The sequence below is a fragment of the Podarcis bocagei genome (assembly GCF_964188305.1).
Source record: "Podarcis bocagei genome assembly, chromosome: 8".
Taxonomy (NCBI): domain Eukaryota; kingdom Metazoa; phylum Chordata; class Lepidosauria; order Squamata; family Lacertidae; genus Podarcis; species Podarcis bocagei.
The window spans coordinates 93126870-93144453 of NC_138133.1; the positions used below are offsets into that span (position 1 = coordinate 93126870).

General features: G+C 48.8%; 1 protein-coding gene across 1 annotated transcript; it reads right to left on the reverse strand.

The window, feature by feature from the left end:
• Window positions 1–4475: 4475 nt before the first annotated feature.
• Window positions 4476–16017, reverse strand: LOC308592834 (uncharacterized protein). Its single transcript, XM_081204744.1, has 3 exons — window positions 14894–16017; window positions 8734–8873; window positions 4476–4882 (listed from the first exon to the last, which is right to left on the reverse strand). Exons 1-3 carry the CDS (start codon window positions 15978–15980, stop codon window positions 4553–4555), a joined length of 1557 nt encoding a protein of 518 aa, XP_081060870.1. The 5' UTR covers window positions 15981–16017; the 3' UTR covers window positions 4476–4552.
• Window positions 16018–17584: the final 1567 nt, after the last annotated feature.

Genomic DNA, 17584 nt, shown 5'->3' on the forward strand with positions numbered 1-17584 from the left:
CAAGGCCGGCACATCCCAGGCCAGATCCTGGCCACGCTCACTGGATTCCTCAGTCAAGGTTTGCATTTGCTCAAGACTGCAACTGGAACAAATCATTTGTTTTATCAGTGTTCAAAGCTAAATGGTGTTGGGACAGCTTCTAGAACTTAAATAAAACAACTTATATAAGGTGAAATATACGAAGATAAAGTAATTGAAAGCAATTGGATGTAATGTGCATCAATTAATGGTGTTATGAACTAATAAACAACATTGACAGAGCAATTAATCTGAGGAATTAACATGCTTTCCTCCAAAGCAGGAGAAAACAAACTTGCTCTTCAGATATTTGTTCATTTTCGTTCATTAAAAACAAATAAATATTATTCTTCATTGGAAGTTTTCAAGCAGAGGTTGGAAGGCCAGCTGTCATGGATGCTATAGCTGGGATTCCTGCATTGCAGGGGGCTGGACTAGAGGACCCTCAAGTCCCTTTTAACTATAATTTCACCACCACTACTACTACTATTATTTCTGTATATTTATTTATGCCCCATGTTTCCCCCTGACAGGGAAATTTATCAGTAAGTCTTAAATTTTATAAATTGTTGGTCTTCATGTGTTTATCGATATACTCCTCCAATTCTTATCCTTCTTCTTTTATACATCTCCGTTTGCATTGTGTGTGTGTTCATCTTCTTGTCCTTGTCTGTGTTTTCCAGAGGGAGGTCTCCTTGCCTTGACTCTGCCCATTAGCCATGCTGGCCTTCTCTCCATCCCTTCCTGACCTGAGATATGGATTCCTGCAGGATCTCTGCTTCTTGTGGTTTTGAGCAGCCCTCTTTGGGCAGAAATTCCCTCTTTTAAGGCCAGACGTGACTCTTGGGACTTGATGCCAACCTTCCTCTGGCTTGCATTTCATAGCCCTGGTCATCTTCTTCTTATTTTACTTACGATTTTCCATTTTATACATTTCAACAAGTTTACAATCCTTTTAACATTTCAAGACTTGACTTCCTTCCCCCTCTTTCTGTGGTTTCTTAAATTTATATTTTTATATTTTATATTTATATTACAGTATAGTCTATTACAGGATTTTGTTTATGTTAAGTGATAAATTAATATGTTAACTCTATAAGGAGAAGATTTAAGGATGTTAATGATTAAGTTAAATTTCAAAAAAAAATAGGATTTGGAAAACCGTTACAAGGACATGCAATGAAATTCAACCAAGGGGAAGCGAGGAAGTCATTTAACAAAGTTAATAACTGTAATTTTCAATAAGGCTATGATTTTTGTTTGTTATTTTTGTTTGCCTTGCGTGTGTTTGTTTGTTTGCTGATAATATTGTAAAAACCAATAAAATTTTTGAAAAAATATATTAGAGTTATGCTTATTTAAATATGCATTCTATATTTAACCTATTTTTCCCCCATGGACGAAGGTGGTCCTGGTATAGATTAAGGGGTGATATGATAGCCATGTTCAAATATATAAAAGGATGTCACATAGAGGAGGGAGAAAGGTTGTTTTCTGCTGCTCCAGAGAAGCGGACACGGAGCAATGGATCCAAACTACAAGAAAGAAGATTCCACCTAAACATTAGGAAGAACTTCCTGACAGTAAGAGCTGTTCGACAGTGGAATTTGCTGCCAAGGAGTGTGGTGGAGTCTCCTGCTTTGGAGGTCTTTAAGCAGAGGCTTGACAACCATATGTCAGGAGTGCTCTGATGGTGTTTCCTGCTTGGCAGGGGGTTGGACTCGATGGCCCTTGGGGTCTCTTCCAACTCTATGATTCTAGATATAGAAATATAGAAAATTCTTTCCGCGTCTGTTTTCACTGCTTTTTTCTGTGGAGGAAGGTTCTCTCTCCTTCTTATAAAAAATTGACATTTTATTATTCCCTCCCCCTTTGTGCTCCCCTCGCCTAATCTGTTAGTCCGCCTTCAGCCCTTTCCCGGAGAGAAGGAAGAGTAGAAAGAAAGAAAGAAAGAAAGAAAGAAAGAAAGAAAGAAAGAAGGAGGGAAGGAAGGCAGGAGCTACCTCCTCCCGCGGCCTGGTCCCGCTTCTCGGTCCAAGTGGCGCCTCCTTTCCCCGCCTCCTCTCTTGGCGCCTTTCCCCTTCTCTCTGAGGGGATGTGTGGGGCTCGCGTTTGGGGGGCAGCTCCTCGCCCGGCGCCATGGGACCTGGGGGGATTTGGGGGGGCGCCCCCCGTCTTGCTGCCCCATCTCTCTCGACGGGGCTCCCGCTTCCTCTGGAGAGCGAGGCCGCCTGAGGCGCCTCCTGAGGGCAAAACCCCCTCGCCTCTTCGAGGCAGCCGCCATCCTTAGATTGGTCTGCCTTTCAGGACCCCCCCCCCCGGCGGGCTTTCCCCACAGCCCCCCATGGCAGCCTGAAGAAGGAAAAGCTTTTTTGGGGGGGGACTGGCTCTGCTGCTGCGCCCCCCAAGTCTCTCCCCTCAGATTTCCCTCCCAGAACCTGACCCGGTGGGTCTGTGAGGGGGCCATGGGGCCAAAGAGGTTCTGGGGGTCCCACAGAAGCTCCCCCCAGAACCTGGCCTGGCATCTTGTGGGGAGGGGGGGAGACAAGATGCCCCTGTCACAACAAGGACCCCCCCCCCAGCTATGGGGCTCCCTCCCCGCAGAGGTGCGCCTGGGGCCTTCGCGGCTCCCTCTCCGGAGGACGAGCTTCTTCTCGGGACGCTGGAGGCGTAAGTGGGGAGGACTTTTTTATGGCTGCCTGTGATTTCAGATGTATCTTGTGTTTCCACTGTTTTCCGAATGGGGGGCTAGAAATAAGGGGGGGGGAGCCCGGCCAGAAGGAGCCCCGACTAGGCCTTGGCCTCGGGGCTCCTCTCGGGAAATAGGAGCCGGGAAGGCCGCGAGGAAGGAGGCCTTTCTGACGTTTCAAAGTGGCTCCGGTTCAGGTTCCAGGCTGAGCTCAAGGTTCAACTTTCCTAGCGAGGTCCAAGAAGGAAATAAAACGTTTTGGCTGGATTCTAGCTTGAAAACTTTCTCCCAATGGTTTACTTGCAAGGCCTGCCGTGCAGAAAGGTGTCCAAGGGGAGTAGACGTCCTCTTCATCCCCCCCCCCTTTGCCAAATTGATTTAGTCTGTAATAGGAATTTCATGGTCTTAAATATACGGTGATGTTCCTAAGTGTACCAACCAAGCACATACCTAGATCAGCACAGGAAGACCAACCTGGAACCATTTTGATTCCTAAACTGAGCAAATGTTTCCTCTGCAAGGTCAAAATGGAAAAGGCTCCCCCTTGTCTTTTCCTTCACAAATCCTGTCTGTGTTTGAATAGGGCGTGAGCCTGTGACCTGGCCCAGGAACTAAGTATTTATCACTACAAAAGACTGGCCAGGATCCCCAGGCAATCCAGTCAAGTAACCTGCCAGACAGGAAATAAACGATAGGAGAAAAACAACATTCAAATTTCTGTTTTAGACCGCCTTTTCTGTGATGTATGTATGATGTTTCTGGGGGTGGTCTTGATCTACAGGGTGGCAATTTCAAAAGTCTTTATAAAGTCTTGCACACCATATTTCTGGGTCCCTCCTCTCTCCTGCAAGTGAGGGGAACACCCTGTTGCAACAGTTCAATAAAGGCCAAACCTACAGGCTGCTGTTTTGCTCCAAGTAATCCTGGTTGGTGTCTTTGTTTTTGTCCAAGGGAGCCCTCAGATTTTTCCGTTAACAAGGCCAGTTAATTAATGATCTCACCTTTCAATCGGCTCATTGATTGTGTTTTTATATACCGTATTTTTCCATCTATAAGGCGCCCTCTATTTGGGGGGACTCCGATTTAAGAAAATGGGGGAGATGGCCTCCGTGTATGAGATGCCCCCACATTTTTGTCATTCTTTTTAAGGGAGAAAACCTAGTCTTATACACGGAAAAATATGGTATATTGGAAGCTGCCCAGAGTGGCTGGGGAAAGCCTGTCCGATTGGGGGGGGGGTGCTACGATAATTATATATTATTTGTAGCCCCCCCCCTCCAATCGGACTGGGTTTCCCCAGCCACTCTGGGCAGCTTCCAACATATATAAAAACACAATAAAACCTCACACAAAGCTTCCATATACAGGGCTGCCTTCGGACATCCTCTAAAGATTACAGGATTTTTCCGTATATAAGACTATATTTCCCCCCAAAGTTTAAAATTGGGGGTTGTCTTATACACGGAATGTTGCAATTATTTATTTCTTAATTTTGGGCTCAAAAAATGGGGGTCGTCTTATACACAGAAAAATACAGTATATAGCACCGGCAGCCGACTGGATGGCATCTTTTCAGCCAGCCGCCATGTTGCTTTGGCCTTCTGGTTCTGGGATTGAGGCAGCTTTCTGCCAGCCTAGGACTGTGGGGTTTGGGGTCCGTTTGTCAAAGACCCCGAGGGGCCCTCGGAATGGCTTCCTCCCAGGTAACGGAAGGACTGTGGTGGCGGCAGGGCCCTCCCCCCCGTGGGATGGACTTTGCACAAGACGCTTTGCCAGCTGTTTCCAGATGGTTTATTGTGGCTGTAGTGGGATGGCATGCCAGGAGGGGGACAGGCAGGCGGATGGTCACCAGATGAACAAGGGCTTCCCGTCCGTGGACGCCATGAAACTGAGGCAGTCCAGCAGGGTCAGGCAGTCCGTCATCTTCTCCGGAGGCACAATCTGCTCAATCACCTGCCGCAGGTAGCTCGGGTTGTTGTAGACATCTCCTTCAGGGCCTGCCGCATCTGGGCGCTCCTTCATGATCCCGTAGGTGTTGACAATGTGCTCTGTGAACTTGGAGTGGAAGTTTGGGTCATAGCCCTTTGGCTTCAGCATATTCATGATGGTGTCGTAGCGCTCCAGCATGGATTGGTGCTCCTCTGCTGACATTGGAGACAGGGGGTCATTGGCTGCCTGTGGGGAGAGAAGCAGCGTTAGAAAAGAGGGTTTCTGAGCCCAGCCTCCTCAGCTGCCTTTAGGGAGCTGTAGGTTTATGCAGCCAGGAGGGTCAAATGGGAAAAACTCCTGCCGCTCCTGGCATCTTCAGAAGAGGGGGGAGAGGCATCTTTGATTATTCCCTATGGTCAGTGCCAGTTCCCCACCCCCAAGCTGGCACCCTCCTTTGGTTTGGAGCTGCTATCCCCCCATCAACCCTAGCCAGTCAGTTTGAGAGTTCAAACCCCAAAGTCAGAGAAAGTTGTAGGCACATGTTGTGAATAGGCAGCTACAGTGGTACCTCAGGTTACATACGCTTCAGGTTACAGACTCTGCTAACCCAGAAATAGTACCTTGGGTTAAGAACTTTGCTTCAGGATGAGAACAGAAATTGCGCAGCGGCGGCGCGGCAGCAGCGGGAAACCCCATTAGCTAAAGTTGTGCTTCAGGTTAAGAACAGTTTCAGGTTAAGAACGGACCTCCGGAACGAATTAAGTACGTAACCAGAGGTACCACTGTACATTTCTGTTTCCTTCGTTGTTGGCATCCATCTCTCGGAAGACAATGGCTACTGCATTTAACGCAGATATCACTAGGGCCTTACGTAAACCAAAAATTACCCTTAAGCTTAATCAAACAGGAAAAAAGACATTTATCATATTAATCAATTTATTTATTTATTAGAAAGTGATTCACTAAAATCATTTTAGATTGAGCTACGTAGGCAAGGCTGCATTCTGAGCATGGAGGGAGCCAAATAGTTCACATTTAACAGGTTGGTGCTGGAAAGGGAGGGGTCAGAGAAACCACAAAATTTGCCCTGTGTTTGCGTAGCTGGGGCTATGCTGCTTCCTCGCCTTGTGGGATGGGGGCTGCTTCCTGTTCTGTTCTTTGCCACTTGAAAATAGCAGAAAGCAGAGCTGTTCAGAAGCTGCCTGAATCTCCCTAGCAATACATGGCGCAGGAGGGATATGGAGGCTGACTTCTCTTTATTGTTTTGCACCAAAGGAAAAAGGAGTGAACTTGACACCACTACAAATGAGGGACGGGGGGAGATATTTGGTTCATTTTGCCTTTTAACATGAAGTTCTTTAATTGCATTTCTTGAAACAGTGACGTAAAACACAGCTACCCTTTGAGATTCATGCTCCTCTGGATCTTGCGACGCAGTTTATTTATTTATAAAAAATATTTACACACTACTCAATCATAAAAATATATCAAAGCAGTTTACAACATTAAAAATATAGAAAACCATACACTAAAAGTGTAAAGGTTAAAAACAAGCATCAGGTAACCATTGCGGAAAGATACAATCTGAACTGCCTGCATAGGCCTTGCGGAATAGAAAGGTTTTCAGCAGGCTTTTGCTGAATCGTTATTGACTGGGTTTATGGCACTAAAGACTTGGTTTCTCATTGTCAAGTGAGCATCACCAACTTGGGGAACAACCAACGACATCCCTATAGATGTTCAAGGCTTTGAAAATTAATACCACCTTGAACTTGGCTCAATAGTAGATGGGACGTCAGTGCAGCTGTTTTAACAATGGTGTCACATGTTCATAGAATCTGTCACGGTCTGGTTCACAAGCGATTGAAATCCTGGCTGGGGACGTCGGGACCGGGGACAAGATGGCAGGGTGGGAGCAGGAACGGAAGTCCAGAAGCCAGGAGTCAGAAAGCCAAGAGTCCAAGGGTCAGAGAGCCGGGAGTCAAGAAGCCAAGGGTCCGAGGGTCAGGAAGCAAGGGGTCACAAAGTCAAGGGTCCGAGGATCAAGAAGCAAGGAGTCAAACACAGCAAGGCAGGAAACGTGTTGCTGTGGCAAAGAGCCGAAGGGAAAATGCTGACCTTATATCCCTTCCCGGCTCTTGCCACCAGGTGCTGTGAGTTACCAATCGACCTCACCTGTGTGGCCGCGCCTTGCTTCTTCAGAGGAAGGCCCCAGTCCTGCAGAGTCCTATTGGTCACAGGGCTTTGCTTCATGCACACCTGACAGAATCGTAGCGTTGGAAGGGACTGTAAGGGTCATCTAGTCCAATTCCCTGCAATGCAGGAATCTCAACTAAAGCATTCAAGACAGGGGCCACACAACCTCTGCTTATAAACCTTCAAGGAAGGAGAGTCCCAAGAGAGACCGTTCAATTTCGAACAGCTCTTACTGTCAGAAAGCTCTTCCTGATGTTTAGTGGAAATCTCCTTTCTTATAGCTTGAATCCACTGGTTCAAGTTCTACCCTCTAGATCAGAAGAAAACAAGCTTGCTCAATATTCCATGTGACAGCCCTTGAGATAGGTGAAGCTGGCTATCACATCTCTCAGTTTCCTCTTTTCCAGGCTAAACATATCCAGCTCCTTCAACTGTTCCTTGTAAGGCTTGGTTTCAGACCCTTGGTCATCTTGGTTGCCATCCTCTGCAACCACGTTCTTGGCCAGAAGCTCCCATCAGCAATCTGGCTGCAACATTCTGTGCCAGCTGGAATTTATGGACCCATTCTCCATCCAATAAATGTGCAGAGAGATACAGATAGAACAATGTATGAAATGTGTTAATGAAAAGAACACAGACAATTGCATTATATTGATTGGAGAAACCTGTTTGTAAAAACGCATATATTACGCAAAAATGCGTATTAAAATGGATAAATCAGGATAAATGCATTTTAAGAGCCTGGTGAGTTTTAGTGAGTGCCTTAAAAATACTATGCAGACTGATGCAGGTGGTGAATTGGACATCATAACGAAGAGAAGTGGGAATAGACGGATTCTTCCTATAACCACAACTTTGAAAGGAGAAGAGGCCACGGCAGGAGTTGCAATAAGGGAAACTTTTTAGCTTGAGGGCCACATCCCCTTCTCGGTTACTTTATTTGGGGTGAACGTCAGTGGTGGGCAGAGCCAGAGGCAAGAGTGGGCAGAGCAACAGTTGTTGTTTTTACCTATAGAAAAGAGTGGCTGCTTTCTATAGTCACTCACGTACCACTCTCTATTCTTCATCCAGGAAAGCCGGAGCCATTATAAAGAGATCAAAGACACACATTCCATCCAGGCAAAAACACTCAAAGAGAGTGACCTCATGAGCCCAGCAGCTCTGTCAAAACTGGGCTGGGATTGGCAGGCTCTGATGGAGGATGCAGAAGAAACGGGGGTGAGGGCTGGGGAACCTGGGTTGAAGTTGGATCTCCTTTCCACCCTGGCTTTGGTCACTTTGGAAGGGCGAGCAGGGGTGTCTCTCTTCCCGACATTCCTGTGGAGCAGGAAGACTCAATGGAGGGCTTTGATCCACTCACTGGAGGCTGGACAGGAGGCAGCAGTGACTGACCAGGATCCTGAGCTGGAGGGTGTAGCCTTGTGGCCTAGAAGCTGACAGTGCCTTTGCAGATGGAGCAGACTTGCCCGCTCCGATGGTGTGCACTCTTGCAGTCTTGATATTCCCGCACGACAAGGGAATCTTGTGAGTGAGCATCCCACGCCAGTCCTTAACTCCTTGGCCTGCTCCTAAATTCCTGAACTGTGATACTTGAGCACGGTGTCTGCTGCTGAAACTGTACCATTACTTGCCTGGATGAAGGTGTCTTTCTCTCCTCTAGGTGTTGGGTAGGAGCCAGGACAAGGGCAAAGCAGGGCCAGAGGAATGTGGCCTGGGGAAAGTCCTGGGGGGCCAAACAGAAAGGCCTCAGGGGCCATGTTTAGCCCCTAGGCCTGCATCTTCCCATCTCTGGACTGCAGCTTTCAGGGTTCCTGTTCCTCCATCTTCTTCGATTGCACCCTGTCAACACACCACAGCAGGGCTAGGACTAGGGAGTGGGGGGCAGGGGAATCTCCCCTCACCTGCTGGATTTTCTCAGGGATGCTGCTGACGGTGAAACCGTAGAGGCGGACCCGATCAGGGAAGATGCTGGAGAGGATCCTGCGATCCAGCTGGAAGGCAATCTCTCCAACGATGCGCTCCATGGTTACCAGTTTGGGATCTGTAAGGACCAAGGGGGGATTTCCAGTCAGTCCAGCAGGATAGCGCAGTAGGCAGCAGATCTCCCAACTCCTCCTTGAGGGGGACACCCAGCGAAGCCTTAGGGCCAGGGCAGCCCCCTTAGGACTGTCCCCATACTGCACCCTCACTGGACATCCTCCGTGCCCTCCTTGGGTGCTTTTGCCTGTGCAGGATGTGTCCTTGAGGTGCCTCTGACTTGGCTGGATAGAGAAACGTGATGTGTGCGTGTTTGTAGATATGCTGGTTGACATCTTCCAATGGCACAAAAGAATATAAGGTTTAGTCCTGTTGACAAAACTTGCATATTATGAAAGAGAGATTGAATGAAGTGCACTAAACAATATTTATTGAAAAATAGTTTGTTAATTATTGGAATGTAACATGCCAAGACACTGTTCAACCTTATATTTTATTTTCACTCATATAATCATTAATATAATTTGACATTCTGCTTGAAATTCAGTCATAACCGAAGGCACCCAAAAAGTTATGTATCACTCCTTAAACCCCTGGAGACACACTTCATTGTCTCTTGAGACAGATGAACGCCAATAAAAAACCCTCCTTAAACCATAACTGACCTTTTGTATATGGATCCAAGATATTATGAAATCATATATTGGTATATTGTGAAATAGAAAGCAGATGAAGCAATGGGCAGAGCACTATCAAAAACTGTACTTGTGGGAAAACATGGTTGCTGACACAGCAGTTGACAGCATCCAGACACTGCCTGTCTTGGGAGAGCTGGATGTCCTCCCTCCCTCGATGAGCTGAAGAATGCCATCAACTCTCAGGTATGAGGAAAAGTCTCAGGACAGTACCGAATTCCTAAAAGCTGGCCTCAAGTCCTCCCTCATGCTGCACCTCCACTACTTCCTCTTGTTGTGTTGGGATGCAGGATCCATGCTACAAGACATGCATGACTCCAGCGTTGTGACCCTCTACAAGAACAAAGGTGACTGCCATGACTATTAACAACCAATTTCTTGCCTTTCCAAAAGGGAATGGCAGAATGATGCTAACAACCTATAACCAAGCTGATTTTTAAAGCACAGGGAGATTCCCCCCCCCCAACCGCAAGGCTTCTCTTGGATAAAAGCTTTTTGTTGTGATGCTAATGACCAATACCAAGATGAAGGCCTACTAGGCTCGTGTGTTGGATCACACTGCATGAGGAAGATTTGGGGCATCATATGGCAGGATAGAGTCTCAAGCAAAAATGTGCTCTCTCAAGCCCACATTCCCAGCATGTTTGCACTCTACTCTCAGCGACGTCTACACTGGCGTGATCATGTCCGCAAAATAAAAGATGGCAGGATTCCTAAGGATGTGCTTTACGAAGAACTGGCTTCAGGCAACAGACCTGTCTGCGAATATAACATGAATGCTGGCACCACCAACCCCACATTGTGGGAATCTCTTGCAGACAATTGCAGTGCCCGGAGGCAATCAATCAGGTCATGCATCCACAGCAGTGACCAGAGGAGAAAAGACCTCTGGGAGGAGTTCAGAAAGAAGAAATGCCATGGTACACCTACATCAGCACAACTGGATGCCTTTATCTGCCTTAGCTGAAACATAACGCGTCTCTCCCATATCAGTTTCTGCAGCTACAGCAGATGTTATAACTCTCCAACAGTCTGACTTTACCCATAAAGGGGCATTGCTCATTGTCTCCTGAGATAGACAGATGCCAGAAGCATATTAAATTTGTATTCTGCCTTTCATCCGAAGATCATAGGGCAGTTCACAACATAAAAATAAACACGAGACAAAAATACATTAAGAATCAAACGGACCAATAACCCCCCTCCACAAACATGCATTTTTATTTTATTTATTATAATGAAAGATGGTTTTATTTATTATTTATTCAGGGCCACGCTGCCGCTTCATTCTGGAGAGAGCCCCATGGCTACCATGATTTTAAACCATAGATAGTCTCATCCTCCATTAATCCTTTTTAAAACATCTGGGGATAGAGGGCAATTTGCTCAGAGAGGTAAGGTGGTGCAGCCGAGGAAACAAGAAACATATTACCTGTAAGGCTGGCCAGTATCTGGTTTTCAGCATCACAATATATCACCAGCCAAACATCATGATATAGCACGATATATATCTGTGGTGGTGGAGGGCCTTGCTGGGCCTCCCCGCAGCGGCAGAGGGTCCCGCCATACCTCCCTGCAGTGGTGGAGGGTGTGCTGCACCTCCCCACAGTGGCAGAGGGTCCTGCCATACCTCCCCACCACTGTGGAGGATGTGCTGCGCTTCCCTGCAGCAGTAGAGGGCTTTGCTGAGGCTTTCTGCAGCTGTGGAGGGCCTTAAAATGTAAGGAAGTAGTAGATTTAATAAAAATATTAAATAAACTTCCATATAATATATTTAATATGTTTTCAACTAATTTAAGAGTAGTTTAAGTGATTTACTAGTCAAGTTGCATCTGTTTCCACACTCAGAGGTCTAGGTGGAATCTTTGCATACAAGTAAGCCCTCTGACCAGAGAGGAGAGCCAACTGCCCCATAGACCTTATGACTGTAAAATAGATCTTCTGTCAGGTGCGGAATTGCCCACCAGTCGCATCTATTTGATGTCACAAGCAGAGCTTGTGGTTTTGAGAGAGTTTTCGGATAAGAATCTAGCAGCGGGTTTCATCAGACCGCCCAAGGCACCAGGAGGCGCCCCTGTGCTATTCGTGAAGAAAACGGTACTTCAGAACCTAGATTGTGCACAAACTATAGGAAGATTAACCACATAATGGTGTTCAATCGCTGTCTGCTACCACACATTGGGGATTTATTGGAAAGGTTGAGGTCAGGAAAAATCTTCACAAAGTTGGATTTGAGGGGGCCTTATAACCAATCCGTGTGAGAGAGGGAGATGAGTGGAAAACAGTGTTCTGCACCAGATATGGCAGCTTCGAATACCTGGTCATGCCCTTTGGACTGCAGTCAGGGACAGCAATGTTCCAAGCCTTCATCAGCTATGTCCTCAGAAGCCTAGTGGATAGATTCATGGTGGTTTACCTTGATGTGCTGATATACTCAGAGAACCCAGAGCAACATGTATGTCACGTGACAGAGGTGCTGCAGAGGCTGTGGAAACATCAACTCTGTGCCAAGTTGGAAAAGTCTCAGTTTCGTGTATCAACAGTAGATTTCCTAGGTCACTGCCTCACACTGGAGGGGATGCACATGGATCCTGCTAAGGCGCAGAGCATAGTGTCATGGCAGGAACCCAAGGCAAAGAAAGATCTGCAGAGAGTCTTGGGTTTTGCCAGCTACTACTGCAACTTCGTGCCGGACTATTCAAGACTCACTATGCCTCACAGATTGCTTGAGGGGCAAGAAGCCATTCCAGTGGACAGCCGAGGTGTGGCAGGCATTTGAATTCAAAACCATATTCTCCTCAACGGTATACCTAGCACATGTAGACCCTCACTGGTCACTGATTGTGGAAATGGATGCCTCTGACAGGGTGGTGGGGGTGGTGCTGCTTCAAGGAGACCAAGATGGCAACCTACACCCGTGTGCCTTCCACTCCAGGAAGCTGACTCCTTCCGAGTAGAATTACACCATTTGGGAGAAGGAACTTTTAGTGATCAAAGAAGCCTTTGAAGTGTGGAGGGGGTGACACCAGGTGGAGGTGCACACTGAAAGTCTGAATCTAGAGTATTGGCAGATGATGAGATGTCTCAATCAACAGCAGATTTGTTGGGCGCAGTTCTTTGCCAGATTTGATTTTAGACTCCAGTATGTAGCCGGTAGTTTGAATCAAGGAGTAGATGCCCTTTCCAGGAAGCCGGAATATCAGGATGATAAGCCAGTTCCAGTGTACAGGCACAACTTGAAGCCAGAGCAGCTACAGCTAGCAGCTGGGTCAGTTATGGAAGTCTCTGAGTTCCAGCAGAAGACAAGGGAGGATGCATTCGTGGAAGGCGAGCTAGTGGTGCTGTGGGGGGATGCCAGTGATGTGGAGAGGTTCCTGGAAAAGGATGGGCTACTGTATAGAGGAGAAGCTCTATGTTCCAGAGGGAGACCTCTGAGCCAAGGTCTTACGTCAATGCCATGATAACCCTACAGCTGGACACTTGGGGCCGCACAAGACGCTATGCCGTGTGATGAGGCAATTCTGGTGGCCGAGGTAGAGGGGGAAAGTCAAGAAATATGCCAGAGCCTGTGAAATGTGTCAGCGGGCGAAGAGACCCAGAGAAGTGCCAGCGGGTTTGCTATAACCGTTGCCCTCCCCGCAAGGCCCTTGGCAAACCATAGCTATGGACTTCATCACTGATCTGCCGGAATCGCAGCAGCAGACAGTGATCTGGTTGGTGGTATACCTGTTCACTAAGACTTCTGATAGCCCAAGAAACAGCACAGCTCTTTGTAGACCATGTGTTCAAGTTGCACGTGCTCTCAGAGTGATCTCAGGTGAGCCCAATTAACCTCAAAGTTCTGGAAGCAGCTCATGCAACTACTCAAGGTAGAATTGTGCTTCACCTCAGTTTGACACCCAGAGACGAATGGAAAGTCATAAAGAACTAATGCCATGTTGCAGCAGTATCTCTGTAGTTATGGGAACTACCAGCAGGATGATTGGGTGTCCAAACTGCCCTTGGCGGAGTTCGCATACAACAATGCACTTCATGCTTCAACGCAACAGACCCACTTTTTTGCCAGTCATGGATACCATCCCCAACACCCTGTCAGTGCTGGCAGCAGATGACTTCGTAGAAGTATTGACAGCTAACCAGAGTTTGCTTAAGGAGCGTTTGGACTGTTCTAAGGAGGCATATAAAAAATCAGCTGATGTGCATAGACAGCCAGGTAGTGACATCAAGGTGGGAGATGTGGTTGTCAACACATTATTTACTTCAGAAAGATAGATATAGAAAACTGGACCGCCAGAGAGGGGGGCCATTTGAAGTGATAGAATAGATCAATCCTGCGACTTTCAGGCTTAGGTTGCTGGTATCAATGAAGAGCTACCCTGTATTCCATAGATCCTGGTCGTTGCCAGTGGTGCCTGCGCACCCTTACCAAGCACCTAGACAAATACCTCCACCTCCAGTCCTGGTAGAAGGAGAGGAAAAGTTTGAAGTAGAACAAATTCTAGACTCACAAATGAGAAGGAAGAGGTTGCAATACTTGATTGTGTGGAGCGGGTATGGGCCAGAAGAAAGATAATGGGAATGTGCAGAATATGTTCATGCCCTGGACTTGCAAAATGAGTTTTATAGAAGTCACCCCAGCAGACCAAAACTGAAGGGGTGGAGGGAAGGAGGAGGAGGAGGAGGGCTCTGTAGAAAGGGTGATGTCAGGGACTCGACTGAAGAGGAGGGCTGGAGATCACCCCTTCCTTCTCTGCTTCCCTTGGAGGAGGAATGGTGGTGATCATCCCCCGTTCTCTACTAATTTCAAGAGAAGAGGGAGACACGATTGAATTACAGCAGAACTCAGAGCAGCTTAGTTATGAGGCATTAGGAGAAGGAGGGGTAGTGCTGACAGCAGAAATGCCCTTGGAAAGGGCCACCATCCCCATGTACATGTTGCTCATTTAGAGTTCAAGAGCAAAGGACTCAGCTACATTTGACTCCTGAGGCCCCTCATAGAGCCAAGGGCTGTTGCTGGGGAAAGAAGAGGAGGAGCTCAGAGTGAGCAACATTACTGTGGAGTTAAGGACTGGATTCTTTGCCTTGTACCACAATGACTAAATAAAACCATAAATATGAACTTATTTGTTTATTCCTTGCTCTTGGATGCTACTAGGGGAGGAGAGATTCCCCCATGCCTGACAGCTATGGTAGGAAATGCCCCAACTCTGCCTGAGTTCGGTTGCACTGTAACTGTTCAGCTCTTTGGGCTTGATAGTGTCTGTCTGTGGTAGAGCTATATCAATGGAAAGTGACCATCTGTGAGAAGATCAGCTCACCATGCCCAGTCAGGGCCCAGAAACATCACACATTGCTTACACAACAGAAACACATATACACACTCACCCACCTCTGCTTGACTTGGTGCTGCTCAGGGAGGTGGCTTGCCTGTCGGTGCCTCGGCGCTCCTTTGGCCTCACGACCATTGGCTGGCTCTGGCTGAAGGCCTGAGATGCTACTGCTGGGCTTTGAGAAGAGGCTGCTTGGCTTTGGTTCTGGTCAGTGAGTTGGCTTTGGTCCATGTCTGGGGGCGGAATCTCATACAGCCTTCGATACAGGTCTGGGAAGAACATTAGCATGTGGAAAGGGGAGGGATAATAGAAGTTGGTGCCCTCGCTTCTAGCGTCAAAGGGTGGGTAAGGCAAGGGAGATGCATCGGGATTTATCATGCCAGGTTGGTACACAAAGAGGGGGGACACTTGTCGCGGGGGGGGAGACATGCCAGGCCGAAGGAAAACAGAGTCGTCTATGAACTGCTCAAAGAAGGTTCCTGGAACGAGTGGGGTTTGCGGGGAGTTTGTGAAGAGTTGTCGTCTGAACGAGATGTTGCCCATAGGTGCCACATCATGGCTTTGGGTCTGGTCAGTGAGTTGGCTTTGGTCCATGTCTGTGGCCGGAATCTCATACAGCTTTCGATACAGGTCTGGGAAGAACATTAGCATGCGGAGAGGGGAGGGATAATAGAAGTTGGTACCCTCCATTCTAGCGTTAAAGGTTGGGTAAGGTATGGGAGATGCATCAGGATTTATCATGGGAGGTGGGTACACAAGGAGGGGGGAGACTTCTTGGGGGGGCATTTGGAGGGGGGGAGGCCTGGGCCTGACAGGCCGATGGATAGCAGTCTCGTCTATGTTTGGGGCAAAGTAGGCTTCACTGAGTGGGCTTTGCTGGGAGTTTGTGAAGAGTTCTCGTCTGGACGAGGTGCTGCTCACAGGTGACTCATCATGGAGTTGGCTTTGGTCCATGTCTGGGGGTGGAATCTCATACAGCTTTCGATACAGGTCTGGGAAGAACATTAGCATGCGGAAAGGGGAGGGATAATAGAAGTTGGTACCCTCGCTTCTAGGGTTAAAGTTTGGGTAAGGTATGGGAGATGCATCAGGATTTATCATGGGAGGTGGGTACACAAGGAGGGGGGACACTTCTTGGGGGGGCATTTGGAGGGGGGGAGGCCTGGGCCTGACAGGCCGATGGATAGCAGTCTCGTCTATGTTTGGGGCAAAGTAGGCTTCACTGAGTGGGCTTTCATTGAGTTGGCTTTGGTCCATGTCTGTGGCCGGAATCTCGTGCAGCTTCCCATACAGGTCTGGGCAGAACCTTAGCATGCGGCGAGGGGAGGGAAAATAGAAGTTGGTACCCAACCTTCTAGCGTTAAACACTGGGTAAGGTATGGGAGATAAATGGGGATTTACCATGGGAAGTGGGTACTCAAAGGGGGGGGAGAATCCTGGGGGGGGCATTTGGAGGGGGGGAGGCCTGGGCCTGACAGGCCGATGGAAAGCAGAGTCGTCTATGTTCTCGTCAAAGTAGGTTCCTGCACTGAGTGGGGTTCGCTGGGAGTTTGTGAAGAGTTCTCGTCTGGACAAGACGCTGCCCATAGTTGACTCATCATGGAGTGGTGCGTACGAATCCCACCAGAGCTGGCCATCAGCAGAGCCGGGTGAGTAACCCTGGCCAGACTGGTAGGAAGTGGTGGGAGCGATGGGGAGCGGTTCATAGATGGGCCTGTTGCTGAGGGGCAAACTGTAGTTGGGCTGGTGGAAGGGGGCAGGGGGCAGGGGTAGGCTCTGGTGGCCTGGCGCCCGGCGCCCAGCAGACTGGTAGGAAGCATCATCAGTGACATTGACTGCATAGTAGATTGGGGATGGGGGCTGGCTCTGGTAGGCAGAACCAATGCTCAGTAGCTCGCCCTGGATGGACTGGTAGGGAGGAGGAGAGGAAGGGAGGGGCTCGTAGCCAAGCTTGTTGCTGATGGGCAGGCTGTAGTTGGACTGGTGGAAGGGGCTGGGCGTGGAGGGCAGGGGCACGGGCAGGCTCTGGTGGCCCGGTGCCTGGTAGGAAGCAGCGGGGAAGGAGGAGGTGTCATTGGCATTGACCGCATAGAAGATGGGAGATGGAGGCACGCTCTGGTGGCCAGAACCGAAACTCAGTGGCTCTCCCTGGATGGAGTCATAGAAGGCACCAGAGGTGATAGTGGGGGAAGATGGGAGGGGGCCATAAGGGATCTTGTGACCAAGGGGCAGGCTGTAGTTGGGTTGGCGGAAGGGGGCGGGGGCGGGGGGCAAGGGCAGGCTTCGGTAGCCTGGTGCCTGGTAGGAAGCAGCGGAGGAGGTGTCATCAGTGGCATTGAGTGCATAGAAGGACTTGTTGGAAGCTGCAGAGGTGACGGTGGAGGAGGAGGCATCACTGGTGACGCTGTGGCCAGGGGGCGGGCTGTAGTAGGGCACGATGACGATGGGAGAGGGTGGGGGCAAAGACCGGCTCTGGTTGCCAAGGCCAAAGTTTGCCTGGGAAGTTGCACTCTGGGTAGCTAGGGGAGCGAGGCTGGAGGAAGGGGTGGGCGGGGCTGGCAGGGCCAGCTGGGGCTTGTGGGGGTGCCAAGGAAAGGGGCACTGAAAGCAGAATCCACGTTGCCGAGGCAGGTTGGGCCGCCCAGCCGCGCCACCCTGGAGGTAGAGGGAACTTGTGCCACCATCTGTGCAGAAAGGGGGGGGGGAGGGGAGAGAGAGAGAGAGAGAGAGAGAGAGAGAGAGAGAGAGAG

Excerpts from the sequence above, each read along its gene's own strand:
- LOC308592834 (XM_081204744.1), bottom strand. The coding sequence starts at position 15,980 with ATGCCCCCCCAAGAAGTGTCCCCCCTCCTTGTGTACCCACCTCCCATG. Across the intron at positions 8,874-14,893 it reads CAGCACCAAGTCAAGCAGAG|ATCCCAAACTGGTAACCATG; the intron begins GTGGGTGAGTGT and ends TGGTCCTTACAG. Across the intron at positions 4,883-8,733 it reads TCCCTGAGAAAATCCAGCAG|GCAGCCAATGACCCCCTGTC; the intron begins GTGAGGGGAGAT and ends CTCTCCCCACAG.